At 48.3% G+C, this 16,972-nt stretch overlaps 1 protein-coding gene across 1 annotated transcript in view; it reads right to left on the reverse strand.

Annotated features, from left to right (window-relative positions):
* Window positions 1–5,210, reverse strand: part of WDR27 (WD repeat domain 27) — a 79,155-nt gene extending 73,945 nt beyond the window's left edge. Inside the window, exons 1-3 of the mRNA XM_063098389.1 lie at window positions 5,022–5,210; window positions 3,380–3,521; window positions 1,515–1,639 (exon numbers count right to left, since the gene is read on the reverse strand). Coding sequence (XP_062954459.1) covers window positions 1,515–1,639; window positions 3,380–3,521; window positions 5,022–5,210 — 456 coding nt within the window. The remainder of the gene's footprint in view (window positions 1–1,514; window positions 1,640–3,379; window positions 3,522–5,021) is intronic.
* Window positions 5,211–16,972: the final 11,762 nt, after the last annotated feature.

Consider the following 16,972-nt stretch of genomic DNA (forward strand, 5'->3'; position numbering starts at 1 on the left):
CTATAAAATAAAACTAGTCGATTGTCTATGAATAACATAATATCCTGAAAAATACTTTGTGTCCTTTCGATATTTTATGGCTGTACTTCATGCTGATTCAAAGCACTTTTACTGAAAGGTGTTAGTCTTCACCTGGAGTCTTTCAACACAGACTTCGTGAACTGCCTGCTGAGCGTTCTCTTGAAAGCATGTGAACCACTCGTGGGTCGTTTAATTACTAGACAGCTCACTTATTTGCGTCTGTTGAAGTGTCTTCCCAGTACGTCTTCTTGCATTTCTCATGTTTGTCAGGAAGCGTGCACAGGCGTGTGTGGCTGAGCCTGACCCTGTGTTCCTCCTCCTCTCTCTGGGACACCTTATCTTCCCCCAAACACTAACAATTTTAAGTATCTTCCTAATTCATTTTGGGTTTCCTTTTCCTGGCATAAAGATATATTTTTTTTTTCCATTTTAGTGGTTAGTTTTGTTATATATGGTATGATGGCCTAATACTAATCTATTTAACTGTCACAAATGTTTGCACAAAACATTTTAAATATTTACAGCTCAAATACCAACTTATCCAGGAAGCTTTCACAGACTGTTAAACTAGAAACAACTAAAGCCCCTCTACCTAACTCCTAGAACACATCCCATTGTCTGTCTGTGACTTAACTTACAATGTTAACTTTTTTTCATGTCCGAGCCTTAACTTCACAATTAGGTCAGAAACGTTTGCCTAGCACACACTAGGCTCATGAGAATCCATTAATATTTTATGGCTCACCTGTTTCCCACCTGAATTTATTTCACTGGCTATAGCAAGAAAAGCTATAGCAGGGACATAGTTTGTTAACTGCGTAAATCTGGCAAATGCTCACAGCAGGCAAGACATGACACCAGCCTTTGGGTAATCTCCGAAAGGATCCTCAAGCAGCCCATGGATCCAGAGGAAGCAAGAAGCCCTCCCCCAAGCCCCAAGCCCCATGTCCCCCTTCCAGCCCCTGACACTGTTCCCCGCGGGTCAGAGCTTACCAGTTCCAGCAAACACAAGATTCAAAATCACGCAGCCTGGGAGGGCGACATCCTTAACGTAAACTATTCCCAACTAAAGAGTAAAGGAGAGAGGTCTGATTCTTGACAGAAGGCGAATTTTGACAAAAGAGACCGACAAAAGCGCTCTGCGACCAGGGTTCTGCAGAGATGGCTGAAGCTGGAGAGCAACCAAGAAGCAAACGTCTAACTGAACATGTAGTTTAAGGTCATCCCTGATACACAGACTCATGCGAGGGTTTTACGATTTACATAAACAGCAGTATCTGACTCTAGCGGCTTTCCAGCTGCAAGATAAAGATGCGTTTTCATTTGTTTTCCCTACAGCATCGGATTAAAAATACACCGGATTAAAAATACTGTTTAAAATAAGAAGACAGAAAAGTAAAAAGGAAGCCAGAAAGAAAAATAGAGGCGGGCAGGGTCTCAGCAACCGAGGGGCTTCAGGCCCCACTAAACTGCGCGTGCGATGTTAATCCTACCTGGCTCTCCAGCACGAGTGTTTTGTTTCCAGCACACACTGCAACAACGCGATCATCCGGACTAAATCTTAAACACAGCACCCTTCCCGGAGGCGTGCCCATGACAGTCCCTCGAGGGATCAACCCTAAACGGAGTTCCAGTCATTAGTGTCTGTCATCAACGCTCTCAACGTCACATCAACATAGTGAGAAAAGCACAGACAACTACACAGGATAACAAGCTCTGATATAATTTTGGTTCTTTGAGAGTATAAGAAACGCTGAACATAAAAGTTCTTCAGAAACTGTTTGGAATGTGGGACTCATCGTGGGCAACTGATGCAGGAAGGAGAACAGGTCTCTCCTCTGAGGGCCATGTGCCCTGCACCTAGGGAGAGTCCCACACATTAAGCTGCACATCCCAGCCCTTCTCCCCTGAGTCCACCCCCAGGTCCTGGCTCATCTGCATGGCCTGCTTTGGCCAGTGTCTTGTCAGCATGGACATACACCACAGAGGCCACTGGCCACCACCATGGCTGAGTCCACACAGACCCACATCCATGTGCGTCCTCAGGTGGTGAAATACAAGCACACCGCCCAGGCCCAGCTGTGCCCCACCTCCTGTCCCTGACAACGGGACGCAGCCGTCTGCTCATGGCCTGTGAGACCGTCTTCCCACAACCCAAATGAAGGTGGAGAACAAGCCTGTTCTAACCCCATGGCCACACTCACAGGGCCCAGGGTGCAGCTCCAACAAAGCAAGCTGGAGGCCTGATCGCTGACCCTGAGGTTTCACGCAAGCATCGGTGCAGTGCTCCAGGGCTAGGCATCCACCCACCATCCTGGGAACAGACCACTCGGAGCCGAAGTCCATAAGAGGCTCCGGAAGAAACTTAAAAATAAGCTCTGGGAGCATGCATGGCTCCTGCTGACACGGAGGGCTGTCTGCTATCAAAGACCCCCACAGGAGCAGACAACAAATATGTAGCTCACTCCACGTGTGCACAAGCGAGTGTGTGCATGTGCACATATCGGTGGAGACACACAGACAATGGAGTGGCCATACTACAGACTACACGTGACATTAGTTTCTTAGGGTGATCCTACAAATTCTCGATATGATTACATAAAATTCAAATTCCTTCATGTTGTCCCCACCTAACTTTTCAAGTCTATCCGACAAGCCTCTCCTGACATCCCCACCACACTCCTCCGCACAGGCACACGCTCAGCTCTTTGAACAGCTCAAGCTCTGCACGCACAGGGCCTCTGCCCACATGGATCCTCTGTCCCGCCCATGCTGTGCCCTCCCCAGCCCACCCTTCCGCCCAGTGCCTCTCCTCCTTCAGCTCACATGCCACCTCCTCCAAGGTCACGCCACGTAAAGTGCTTCCCACCCACGTTCTCCGTGCCAACCCCTTCTTGCTTTCTCCACTGCACGCCCACAATTTCTACCACCTGCTTGCCTGTTCATGTGGTTTTCGTTGGCCTCAAACTCAGCTGTAAAGTCCACAGGGGCCGGGAGCAAGCCCTTCACCACTGTGAATCCAGCCTGAAAAATGACAGGTGCCCAAGAAACACTCCCTGTGTGAGAAAACAACACTTCAACCCACCTACACGTTTTCAGATCTCTACAAAACTCAGCTTTTAAAACAATAAATTACGTAAGAGCAATACTAATGAGCCTGTAATATCAGCTTACCACGTGGCAAAGGTCAGCAGGTCTGAATAGCACAGCAGGCTTCCAGGCTAAGCATCCAGCTCAGGTGTCTGGCTTCAAGGTTAAAGGAGTAAGAAATGATCCCAAAGCCCCATGTTACCAAGTGTATTTAAGGATGAGTTATTTCCTCTGTACATTTTTTTAAATGTTTTATATTTTCATTTACCTTGAAGTATTTTCTCTCTACATTCATCCAGGTTCCACATTATGATATAATCCTGTGAGGCTGAACAGATCAGAAGTGGATTCACTTTATTTCCAAAAGCCACAGCAGTAATTGACTGATGGTGTCCTTGTAGGGTTAGAAGCTGAGAAAATTAACAAAAACCAAAAATACCATAATTATAGAAAACATATAAAAAATAAAAGAGCATAACACAATACCCTCAAACCTAAGAAATTAATAGGTTGAATTGTTCAAATATATTTATTTCATATATTCATTCCAAATTCATTCATTAAAATTCCAGCTTACACACTACTAAATTATTCTCTCCAGTTAACCGTTTCACTGTCACTGTCTGTCACACCCACAAACGAAGTTCTGCAGGTGAACGCGTTCTCCCATTTCTCCACTATTCATTCTTCCTCAAATGTACACGCATCCCCGCAACATGCCGGAAGAGGTGATGGCTGAGCCAAAGACGGAGAGCAAAGAACAGAACAAGGCTGAGAAGAGGGGTGCAGGCCGCTGGGGACGCGGGGAACAGGCAGGCTGCAGCACGGGGAGGCAGGAATGCCGGCCCTGACGGCGAGCTAGGAGATGTGACGGAGCAGGGGCGCACAGTGCGCTGATCTGCACCTGCCACAATCGTGGAGCAGAGGAGACAGGTGGGAACACACGGCAGAGTTTCAGCTGACGTGGTGGAGGTGGGGGTGCAGGTAGAGGGAAGACGATGCACCTCTGCGCCTCCTGGAGAAGGGACGCATCTGTCACAGTGCCACTTGGCACCCCTCCCTCTGGAGTCCACTCTGGCCATATCCTACCTTCACCGGCCTTAGCACTGAATGTCTTTCACTTCTCCCCCCACCACCTGCATGTTACTGCTGCTTCGTGTTTTACATTCACATGTTATAAGCCTCACAATGTCACTACTTTTATTAAATTCTCTGTCACCTTTTAGAGAGAAGATGATGAATCAAAGACTCCATGACCAGAAAGGACAAACGCCACGGGCATCGGGTTCCAGGTTTTAATCCTGGGTGACCGTGGCACAGAAAAGGAAGGAAATACAGAGGGAAGACGGGACGGGGTGGGGGCAGGTCACAGATTGCACCGTCCATGGTGAGTGGGATGCTTACAAGCTGTGTTAAGTAGACAATGGCCGTGTGATGTGGGGGACATCACTTAACAGAGGACAGGGAGAGCTCTACTTCTGGAAACGGCAGGCTAGCAGAGCCACAGTGACCCTCCTGACCAAACAAGAAAAACCCAGCAAGATTCACAAAACAGCTTCTTCTGAAGGCACCAGAAAGCAGCCAAGGTGGTAAAGAATTATGGTACCGTGATCACAGAGAGACGTCTGAGCGACGTGCTGCCAGCATCTGGGGTCGCCTGTCCCTTGAAGACACCTACTGTAAAGGCAGCTTTCTGACAATCCCACTAAAGGCAGTTGAGAAGCTGAGGTATTTACGGGGCTAACAGCACAAAATGTCATCATCAAGCATACAGCCACGCAATGGGCACTACTCAGTGTTAACGAGCCGCTGACGCCTGCAGCGATGCGATGGAGCTCAGAGCCACGGGGACGAGGTAGGGCCTCCGTGATGCCAGACTCCACAGGGAACGTGCACAGCCTGTCAGATACCTGCTGAGGAGGGCCCTCGGTGTCCCATATGCACAGCTGGCGTCCGTGCAGAGGGAAAGCACAGTGCTGCGTGCTGCAGGCAAGCTGAACGTGGCACGTGGACTCCGCGGAGTGAATCAGGAACTTCTCCATGACTGTGCCACTTGCGCAGCCACCATGAGTGGGAAAATCCTCCCGTGGGTTTTCCATCTTCGGTCTGGAAACACAAAGTACATATGACTCATGTGTCATGTTTAATACAGACAAGGTCTACCATTCACTCGTCATTACTCCTACGGCCACACACACACCACATCACACCGACTGCTCGGGGAAACGGAAGAGAAATCACCCTGGGGCTCCACATTCGGGACCTTTCCACGCTTCCCACGGGCTTTCCAACCAAACAGGCCTCGAGTCAGAATCCACCATCCCCACCCGACAGACCGCGCCTACACCTGCTGGGTCTGCTCCGCAGTGGCAAGCGAGGAAGACAGCCTCACGGAGGCAACGGTAAGCAATGACCCTAAGGCACTGGCCAGCACTGGGCTGGGTAGAGTGTTCAGAGGTTGGTCACTGATACCGATTACTAAGACACAAAGTTTTCTAAATTGACCTCAGCAAAGTAGTTGGTGATGAAATTAACATAAATCTAGACCTCCTATAACTAGCCTGGGATTTATTCAACTATTTTAGAATATTCTGTCATTAAAGGGAAGTCACCATGGACTATATAACGAGTGATTACCTGGCTGTGTCTTATAAGGCATAAATTAACGAAAATCGACAAACATAATGTTTCAGATTTTTATCCCACTTCATACTTAATAACTTCATAAACACCCTCAGTCAGACACTTGCAGCGCTAGCCCTGAAGGTGTACCTGATTCCATTCTGCCCCACCCCCACTGCAGGGGAACAGATGCACTTGAAGGCACAGCCAACAGACTTGCTGACCACGTAGTGGGCAAGGACCCAACCATCCGGCCGTCACACAGGCCATCCGGATTCACAGGACCCAACCATCCACCATCACACAGGCCATCCAGATTCACAGGACCCAACTATCCACCATCACACTGGCCATCCGGACTCACAGGACCCAACCATCCACCATCACACTGGCCATCCGGATTCACAGGACCCAACCATCCACCATCACACAGGCCATCCAGATTCACAGGACCCAACCATCCACCATCACACTGGCCATCCGGACTCACAGGACCCAACCATCCACCATCACACTGGCCATCCGGATTCACAGGACCCAACCATCCACCATCACACAGGCCATCCAGATTCACAGGACCCAACCATCTGGCCACCACACAGGCCATCTGGATTCACAGGACCCAACCATCCACCATCACACAGGCCATCCGGACTCACAGGACCCAACCATCTGGCCACCACACAGGCCATCTGGATTCACAGGACCCAACCATCCACCATCACACAGGCCATCCAGATTCACAGGACCCAACCATCTGGCCACCACACAGGCCATCCGGATTCACAGGACCCAACCATCCACCATCACACAGGCCATCCAGATTCACAGGACCCAACCATCTGGCCACCACACAGGCCATCTGGATTCACAGGACCCAACCATCCACCATCACACAGGCCATCCGGATTCACAGGACCCAACCATCCACCATCACACAGGCCATCCGGATTCACAGGACCCAACTATCCACCATCACACAGGCCATCCGGACTCACAGGACCCAACCATCTGGCCACCACACAGGCCATCTGGATTCACAGGACCCAACCATCCACCATCACACTGGCCATCCGGATTTACAGGACCCAACCATCCACCATCACACAGGCCATCCAGATTCACAGGACCCAACTATCCACCATCACACAGGCCATCCGGACTCACAGGACCCAACCATCTGGCCACTACACAGGCCATCTGGATTCACAGGACCCAACCATCCACCATCACACTGGCCATCCGGATTCACAGGACCCAACCATCCACCATCACACAGGCCATCCAGATTCACAGGACCCAACTATCCAGCATCACACAGGCCATCCGGATTCACAGTACCTAACCATCTACCATCACATAGGCCATCCAGATTCACAGGACCCCACTATCCACCATCACACTGGCCATCTGGATTAATATTACCTAACCATCTACCATCACATAGGCCATCCGGATTCACAGGACCCAACCATCCATTGTCACGCTGGCTGTGTGCATTCACAGGACCCAACCATCCAGTAGCATGCTGGTCTTGTGGCTTCAAAGGCAATAGAGTTAATTCAGTTTGGAGAGGCCTGGGCAGGCTTCACGGGGAAAGTAGCAGCTAAGACCAAGGAGGACTGAGTGGACATTTGACCAGCAGAGCTGGGGCGAGGGTGAAGAGAGATTGTCATCCACTGGAGCAAGCCTGTCATGGTCAGCAAACAAAAGACCATAGAGGGAGTGACACTTAAACTCTGTGGGCACTGGAGAGCTATCGAAGGTTGTTGAACAAAGACATGACAAAAGTACAGCTGCTGTTTACGAAAACTCATCCATGAATCTGGAGCAATGGGTGAGGTCGTCAGAATCAAGAGGGATGGGGTGGGAAGGTCTAGCCCCAGGGCCCCCAGACCAGCATGAACAACCGCAGATCAACAACCCTCGGTTCTGCAGCCCTCCGCTCCACTGAGCACCTCCTCCCCTCTCTATCTCCCACCCAATCCCTTTCTTTCTTCTCAGGGACTTTCAGATTTGGCCTCAACACCCAAGAGCAAGATCATGCAAATCCCAAGACTATGATCTGCGGTGGACACCTGATTGTCTGCCAAAATCAAGTGATTCTCTTCCTTGGGCCAGGATCCCTTCCCCAGGAACCTGTAATTAGAGCAGAGGTCAGGAGGGCAGTCTCTTCACAGGACTGAGTGCTGCAGGCAGCCAGATCCTACCGTGGCATGTGAGCAGAGCATTCCAGTCTGCAGAGAACCGGAGAGGGCAGAACAAACACTGCTGGCTCCCTGGTGACCCAACCAGAAGGTCCTAGGTAATGGACTACGTGACTGCATTCCAGTCGTGGAAAGAAACAGAGCATGCTCCACGACCACAGGAAGCACAGGAGCTGCGTCGCCAGAGGAAGAGCAGAGCTTGCCAAAGTGTCCACGGACAGCTGACACTTGCCACACGTGGCCCCCCACAGCCCAGCTCCATATTCTAGAAGGAACATGCCAACTCGAAGCCCGCACTGTCCTGAGAGGGCCCAGGGCATGCCATGACAGCTGCAAGGACAGCACTGAGAGGCGGCACCACAGTGTCCTTGCCTTCCTCATTCAGTCCAGGAACACCCAGTGGACATCCGGATGTCCACTCCCCACACTGCGACTACGCCCTGAGCTGTGCCGTGGCTGTGAGGCCCTGCGAGGCTGGCTGCTGCCTCCTCTCCCCTCTGCTCTGAGACCACGGCACTCTTCCTCTCGCCCCAGGACACCTGCCCTAACTGCACCTCAAGCTCCTCCTCATTCCCCAGGTCTTAGCTGAGACCCCTGGGGGCCCCTCCCCATCCACCGTCTACTCAGCACTCCCCACAGTCTGAAGCATACTACCTTCAGGGGCAGGGGGCTGGGGAGCCGCGGTCACACGGCCCAGGAGGGATCCTCCAGCTGCCTGACCCTAACCCTAACCCAGGGTCAGACAGGGGTCAGGTGGGCATTCCACCTGGCTGGCCACCTGGTTGGCAATTCCGATCATCTGGTGCAGGATGCAATCGCTGAGCACCTCTGGGCTGCGATGGGGCAGCTGCAATCGCTTCCCTGTGTGTGGGTGTGGAGCTCCAGATTTAACAAAACAAACACGGACTACTTCAGATTATCTATTGAAAAATATTTCAGAAGAGGTCAGTGAATGTTTTCAATAAGAGACTTGACTAGAAACCCTTATTTTAGCATTTATAGGGCCAAGTTAACAGGCAATTGGGGTAATGAAACTGGTAAAGTTCTCAAAATACTATTAGAGATTTTATACTCCCATGATCTCCCATATAACAAATGCTCTCTGTTATAATATATGAGGTAATTTTTAAAGACTTGAAAATTCTTGATATTTGAAGAAAAACAAAATAAAAATGTGTTGAATGTTTAAAGCACATTTGTATCCAACTCACAATTTCAGTTTTACTTATTTTGCATTGCCAAGACACAGTGAGTGTCACATAAAAATAGCTAGATGTTTCAAAGGTGGCATGATTTGCTTTGTAGACTTTGTAACTTCAAAGTGATCAGTGCCTAGCAGGACAGTGAGTGCTGGATACCATGTCCTGAGTGGATGAATGAAGCTCCTGTCACCCCGTCCTTTGCTTCCCCAAAGCACAAAATACCTTGTGAGACAAATCAAAGAATATATCAAAAATCATAATTTCAAATTTTTTAAGAATGCACCCATCAAATTGTGATTTTTTTCCTTGAATATAAACTTGGGCATAAGAACTGTCTTATTCTCTTCTGTAATTCTTATAGAATTTAGCACCATGCGTTGCAAATAATAGTATCTGTATATCAATTGGCAGTTTACAAATCACTTTCATAGATATTAACATGCAGATTTGTGTATATCAGTAATAGATTATATCATTCTTACAATCACCCTTTACAGTTGTTAGATAACTTTTTACAGGGGAAAAAACCAAAAATATCAAAGAGGTTAGTAGGTGATAAAACGAGTTAGTGGAATCACCGCAGCTAGAATTCACATTTGCCGACCCCTAGCCTGCTGGCATCCCCTGTGCACATGCAGTTAGTCTGACCTGCAAGCACCAGCAGGAAGGCACGTGCTGGGGGACAGGTGCAGAGGGGGGCAGGTTTGTTCTCAGGTGGTGCAGCCACTCGCTGCTGCTCTGGTTGGCCAGGCATCTGTGCCCCGCTGCCTGGCCCAAGCTTCCCCACACATGGCCCAGGAAGAGCCCAGGCGTCTCTGAAGCCTCATCACTCTCCTTGTGCGGACTTGGAACCCACAGGCGGATTGCTCACCCCTCTGGACCCAATGCACAGTTTCCTGCCAGCCTGTGCTCAGGACCACATGCAGTTTTCCTTTGCTTTGAGCCAAAAGGCCATCTCAACTGAGTTTCCACCTGTCAACTGCCAGAAGTCCTTGCCCAGGCAGGAAACCAGTTAAGAACTACATGTGCCCATCTTAACTGGGATGAAATATGTAGAAACATCACCTTAAGCCATGAGAAACACATTTTTAAAAATTGTTCAGGAACAACTAAATAACCATTCGGGAAATAAAAACGATAATAATTAAATTTCAGATGGACTGCGGGAAACAAAACATCATTAAAAAATCAAAAGTAAATAAAAATCTAGTGAAAAATCTGCAACAATGAAGACAAAGAATTTAACAGTCTTAATACTTTAAAAGCTATATACAAAATAAGGAAAACCGTAAAACTTCAATAGGAAAAAATGGGAAACAAACGTAAGCAACAAATTCACAAAAGAAGCAACACGAGAGCCCAGTAAACATAAAAAATAATACTTAACTAATAGTAAACAAGAAATGCAATATAAAATAATAATAGGATACTATTTTTATCTACCCAATTGGCAAAAACTAAGTTATAAAATAAAAATATCATCAGTACAGATGCATAGAAATAATTTCTCATACACTGCTGGTGAAAGGATAAGTGTGCACAAACTGTGACTACTTGGCAATGTGGGTCGAAAAAGTACATATCCTTTGATTTGTAAATTCTACTTCTGTGAACCTACAACAAGCACATCATTGTACATTCCCCAAAGTGCATCTCTTCAGGGCTGTCCATCACAGCACCGACGGTAACACAAAGGGCAGGAGCACAGGCAGACTTCCTAGCACGACCGGCACCATCAGGGCCTGGTCTCCCCAGCTCTGCCCGCCTAGGTCTGGGCTCCTTTTCCGTTTCACAGGCCCCGCCTGCACCCCCATGCTCCAGGGTATGGGGGAAGAGGCATCTCCTCTGCTGATTCCCCAACACCTCCTGTGAGTTTGGGCCAGTCTGGGCCACTTTGCAGCCTGAAGTGAGTCGTGTGTTGAGAAGGATGAGCGTGCAGAGAGGCTGGCACGCAGAGGGAAAGGAGGGGCCAGCCTGAGGCCTCAGGTGCTTTTGTCAGAAGAGGGGATGGGCGCAGAGGCAACAGAAACACAACGTACTAGTTCGTCCAAATATAGATTAGCATTTAGAAGCGCAAAAAATCTCAGGAAGGGTAAATAGAAACCTCAATGAAATAAGCATCTACAAATGACAGTGAGCAAGTGAAAAGCCAGCCACGAAGCAAGAAAAGACGTGCAGCCCATGAAACTGACACAGCCATCGACAGCGTAGGAAATCCCATGAGTCAGCAGCACAGCCGGCCCGCCCGGCAGACGGCTGCCAAGGACAGTCACAAGAGGCTTCCCAAGGGTGACCGACTTGAGAAAAACACCCAACTGGTTACCAGAGAGATGCAAATAAAAATGAAAAAATGAAAACTGCCACACACCCACCCAAACGGTTAAAATTGAAAAGACCGAGGATTGGTAAGGATGTGCAGCCACATGAGCTTTTACACCCTTCGGCGCGAGTGTCAGTTGTTACAAACACACTGGAAAAATATATTTAGGAGCAATTCCATGCTAAGCATATGCCTAACAGAGCACACATGCACCAAGCACCAAGAAACACATAATATACGTAAGAACGTTCACAGCAACCCAAGTGTCTGCCACCAACAGAGTGGAAGAATGCTGTGTTCACACATGGGATGCCCTGCGATAAGATGACAGATGAACAGAACTGCATGCAAAAACAGATGAGTCCACAAGCATCGCGCTGAATGAAAGAAGCCAAAAAAATGCAAACTCTACGATCCTGGCCATATCAAGGGTATAAGCAGGCAAAACTAAACTATAGCACACTGGAGAATGAGACAGTTGCCGTGTTTGGGAAGGAGGCAGGGGCTTGGGGACGCTCCTGGACCTGAGGAGGGACCACCAGCTGTTCACCTTGATATTCCGGTTCTTCAAACTCCGCCTGCATTTACTGTACTCCAGTTCCCAGGGGACAGAGATTTCAACCTTCACCTGCTGCATTTTACGGGGCCCACATTGTCCCTGGGGCACTGTCTGTCCCACTTGGGCTCATGAACCTGAAGGGCACTGACTGCTGGGCTACAGGAAGCCTCTGCTGTCCCTTTGATATGCCTCTGCTCTTTGGGCCAGTCCTTGCTATGTTGTCCCCAGTCCTAAGCTGGCCTTCTGGAATGTCAGTGCTCTACGGAGGTCCTCTCTGGGCTCACAATCAAGATATGAGTGGGCTCCATCCCCACAGGACGCCAAGGCCACTCTATGAACAGGGCTCCAACCACACCAATGCCTGCTCAGAAGCTGCCAACCGCTGCCCGTCTCTCCCCAGACAAATGACCAGAGTCCTGAGCAAGGCCCAGAGGCCCGGCCGTGCTCTGCTCACCCCGTGACACACCCCTCGAGCCCCACCACGTTCAGCTGTCTCCTCGCTGTTCACCCAGTCCCAGTCCCAGTCCCTTCCTCAGTCTACTCCTCCCTCGACAAATTGCACGTGCCCGTCGCTCCCACAGGCTCGTGGTGGCTGCTGCCGCCTCTGCTTCTCCGCTGGGGAAGCCCTGACCCCCCTCGCACTCAGAGCCAGCCATGGCCCAGACTACCCCATCGTTTCAGCTGCCCTGACAGGACCCGCAGGGCCCCCACACTTGTCCTTCACAACGTTCACTGTGATCACATATGACACTGCACACGCATGCAGCCTATGCGCACGCACACACGCAGAATCCTATGACTGGTTAACATCTGCCTATTTTCTCACTGTTGAGCCTGGTACCTAATACACGACAGGCATTCAACAAAAGCCTAGTGACTAAGAATGTGAAATACTCTCAAATGGCACATGCGAACACGCACGGCCCTGCCGAGGGGTGCTCAGCTACTTGCGTCATCAGCACGAGGCCCTACAGGGGGACACACGTGGAGCCTGCGCCAGCAGGCAAGGCACCTTCCCAGGCATTACTCTGTCAGCTCAAGGCTGGTCAATAGCGACACTGGACATACAGAAATTCTTCTCCCAAAAAGTGCCCAGGAGCAGCTGTTCAGTGCTCTTTGGTTATTGCTGAATAACTACAAACTAAGAAAAAAATTTAAAGTACACAGGATCAAGTTCACATCTCTGTCATTAAAGCTTTTAATAAAACACCCACAGGATGCTCTGAACCATGTTCCTTAAATCACCTTCCCAAATAACACTCTCCCCAATAATGACCTATTTGTCCAACATACTCCTGGGAATAACTAGGCGGTGAGAACAGTTGTGTAAACCATCTGCATTGCAATGTGGTGCCCCCAGTTCATGTGACGGGTGGGAGATTGCTTTATGAAGGAGGTAAAGAAAGAAAAAAGGGAAAACTAAAATGCACCAAGCTGAGAATGCACAGTCGTTCCTTCTGCTAATCAGGCTGTTGGGAGCAACTGTTTGAAACCCCTCCTCACCCTCCCGCGTGCTGTGGAAACAGGAAACAGGGAGGAGGAAGACCAGAGGCAGGTGGGCTCCTGAGACATTTCGGATGAAGGCGATGAGGAGCTGAGTTGGAGAACTTGTATCAGGAAAGGTTTGAAAGGAACAGATTTTAGATATTTGGTAAAATTTATAAAATTTAAAATATCTACTTGGATCTTCTAACCTATAAAGAAATGTATCTCTATTAAAAATCCAATATTGTCTTTTCCAATATTTTTTCAACTTTAAAAGAAAATATTAGAACATTTAGAGCCCTCGAGAATATGCTGGTCCCCTCCGTTCCTTTATTTAAGGAAAAAAGGAGAAAAACTACTGCAGTAAATGTTAACTGTCCAGAAAGGAGAAAGCAGACACCTCCCTGCTCCCCTCCCCCACCATTTCTACAATTTTGATGAAACCATTACTTTCCTACACTCGGAGCGTCCTGTGTCTCTTTACTCTGCAACTTCTGTATCAGGCCGACAATGGCACGAGGAAGGAGAGGCATCTGGGAAGGTGAGAGCGAGTCCAGACGTCCGTCTGTCCTGAAGCGGGAGCTCCCAGCTCTCTCGTGGGAGAGAGGGCCAAAGGCTCATGGCCAACTGTGTACTGCCCCTGGTGGCTGCGTGTGCATGTGCGTGTGCATGTGTGTGCATGTGCGTGTGCATGTGCGTGTGTGTGTATGCGTGTGCGTGTGCGTGTCTCCACCCAAAATAAGGGGCAAAGAGGTCTCTTTTAAGTTAAACTGTGTTGAACATCTATGAAAATAAACTTGTACGCTTTATAATTTATGTATCTATCCATCCACCTATCCATTCTTTCACAATATTTAGGAAAGAATTTAGGAGGCATACAATGCAATATATAAAATATAGCAAAACGGTGCAAAATAATGCTTTTAAATAGCAACTAGAAAGTACATTTCATATGATCATGTGACCTCACACTTACTGATCCTGCAGCCCTGCAGGGAAGGAGCGGAAGGAGCAGGTGTCAACAGCCAACAGACAAAATTGGCTTTGAGAAGAACTGCCTGGTGCAGGAGCAGAAACAAGTGGGAACAGAAGGTGTGCAGAAGCGGGGGTGCCAGGGCTGCCTCAAGATGCTGCAGGGAGGGACAAAGGACCATCGCAATGAGCCTTTCACCAAAAAGCAGACAAAGAAGTTACCTTCCCACTCAAAGCCTCAGCTGCATATAACCTCAGGGTATCAGCCATCCAGGCAAGCAAGTGTGTAAACAGAACATAGAGAGTCAGGCTTGAAAAGCAGACCAGAAGGGTGAGTTGGGGGGGTCGCTGGGGCGAGCTGATGAGACACAGGCCAGAGCCTACGGTTCCCTTCAGGGAACCATGAGGACAGAAAATACCAAGCAAAGAATAAAGATGCTCTGAGAGCTTGAGACTGATGGTCAGGGGTCCCCTCTTCACGGCTCCAGGAGGAGGGCCAGGCAGTCCTCGAGGAGAAGGACAGCATCCTCACTGGCCATTTCAGGGAGGCCATGGCAAGAAAAGGGCCAAGGGTTGAGCCAAGAGCTTAAGAAAACCATGGACAAGGGAATTCCTCTCAGAAGCAGAATTGGGGTCAGACTGGGAAACTGCTCTCACCTCCACCTTTCTGAAAGGGAGATTCTGTTACAACAACCCTGGCCAGGTTAAACCACTGCATTTTGGTTGGGGGACCAAATAGTTAAGTCTTTTCAGTTCATATGTCTCTGGACCATGAGGAGCCACACACAGGCCTGATGGGGAGAACCATGCAATGCTGGGAGATGCTGCAGGTCGTGCTGGGCACCGTGATCAGGTGTATCCCTTGGGGAGGGTGAGAGTGTTCTCCATGTGGGATCAAGCGTGAGGCATGTTTGGTCACCAGAAGGGAGACTGATACATTCGCTGCTTGTTTTCCACCAAACCACTTCCTTTTCCTTCTGGAAACAAAACTAAACTACAGTCCCTAGCTTGCCTTGCAATTAGGCGCAGCCACGTGGCTGAGTTCTGGCACTGCCTGCAGGGACAGGGTCTATGTGGGCATATAATGTATGCCACTTACAAGCCTGGACATAAAACCCTCCGTGCATGCCTCTCCCTCCTCTTTCCCACCCACTCACTGAATAGAAGGATCTGGAGGGCCTGAGGGAGAAGACAGAAAAGACACAAGACAGAAAAGACGTTTGAGTCAGAGCCTGCAGAGAACTGCGTGAGAGAATGATCTGACCAGAAACAGCCACACAGGTCCAGGTAAGCAAGAAACATGCTATTGTTTTGTTGGGGCGATTTGTTGCACTTAACCTACCCCTAATATAAACTGTTCAACTCTTCTAATTGCAAAAGCAATCAAGGATAAAACATTTAAACGATGCAGAAATAGTAAAAGTTTTCCATCCCTACCTCCTCTTCCTGTTATGCCATTCCTCAGGGATAACCAAGGTAATAGGATATCCTAGGAATATCCTATGTATGCATATGCATAAGAACAAGTCTGGAAGGATAAACTAAGACTTGGGATGCACTTCAGGAAAATGCAGTTACCAGTGACTGCTAATGGGACCATCGTTTTAAAGATGCCACAGTAAGCACCACAATAAGCCAGTAAACACAAAGCAGTAATCTCAGATGAAGTGGAAGCTAGACATTTAATACCTTTTTCTTGATACAGAAGCAGTATATGTAAAAGGTTGAAAATTAGAAAGAACATAAGATGAATTACTTTCTACAACTCAAGGGGCACCATTGTTAAAATCTTGTGCATTTTCTCTGCATTTTTTTCTACCTATATAGGTGTATTTTTAGAAGGAGAAAATTACTCCTTTCTGATTAGAAAGATCAAAATCTTTCTCTTTCCGTAGTTAAGCAAGCCAAAAACATGCAATTTTATCCTCCAATTAGGAAAACGTAATATGGTGGATAGCATGTTGAGCTCCCATAGTAAAATGGCAAACGGCATTATAAATAAAATATCCTTGATGGTTACTACACAGCAAAAGAAAAGGCAAAATTCTCCGCATTAGCCTAGAAAGGAGAGTGTTTCTCATTCTGTCTACTGTGAGGACAGACTTAGTATAAATTGAGTGATAGCCAATAACAGGTATGGGAATTGCACGAAATTGTATCTGGGCATTTCTACAGCTTTAAGTCATTGTCTAACTTATTAAAATCTAATAGTATTCCTTATATTTAGCTTCTGTAATTTTTTTAAAAATTTCTCTTAGCCAGCTGATAAAAACCTAACTTCATAGACTGGCAGTTCTGGCCATGATTTCACACCTTTGCACCACCGTGACTGGTTAGGTAATGCGATGGTCTGAATGACGGTGTCAGCCAAACTCATATGCTGAAATCCTCCTCCCAGGGAGATGGTATCAGGAGGTGGCACCTTAGGACGTGATCAGATCATGAGGGTGGAGCCTCAGGAATGGGATTAGTGTCCTTACACAAGAGGCCCCAG

Source organism: Cynocephalus volans, chromosome 5 (genome assembly GCF_027409185.1).
Source record: "Cynocephalus volans isolate mCynVol1 chromosome 5, mCynVol1.pri, whole genome shotgun sequence".
NCBI lineage: Eukaryota > Metazoa > Chordata > Mammalia > Dermoptera > Cynocephalidae > Cynocephalus > Cynocephalus volans.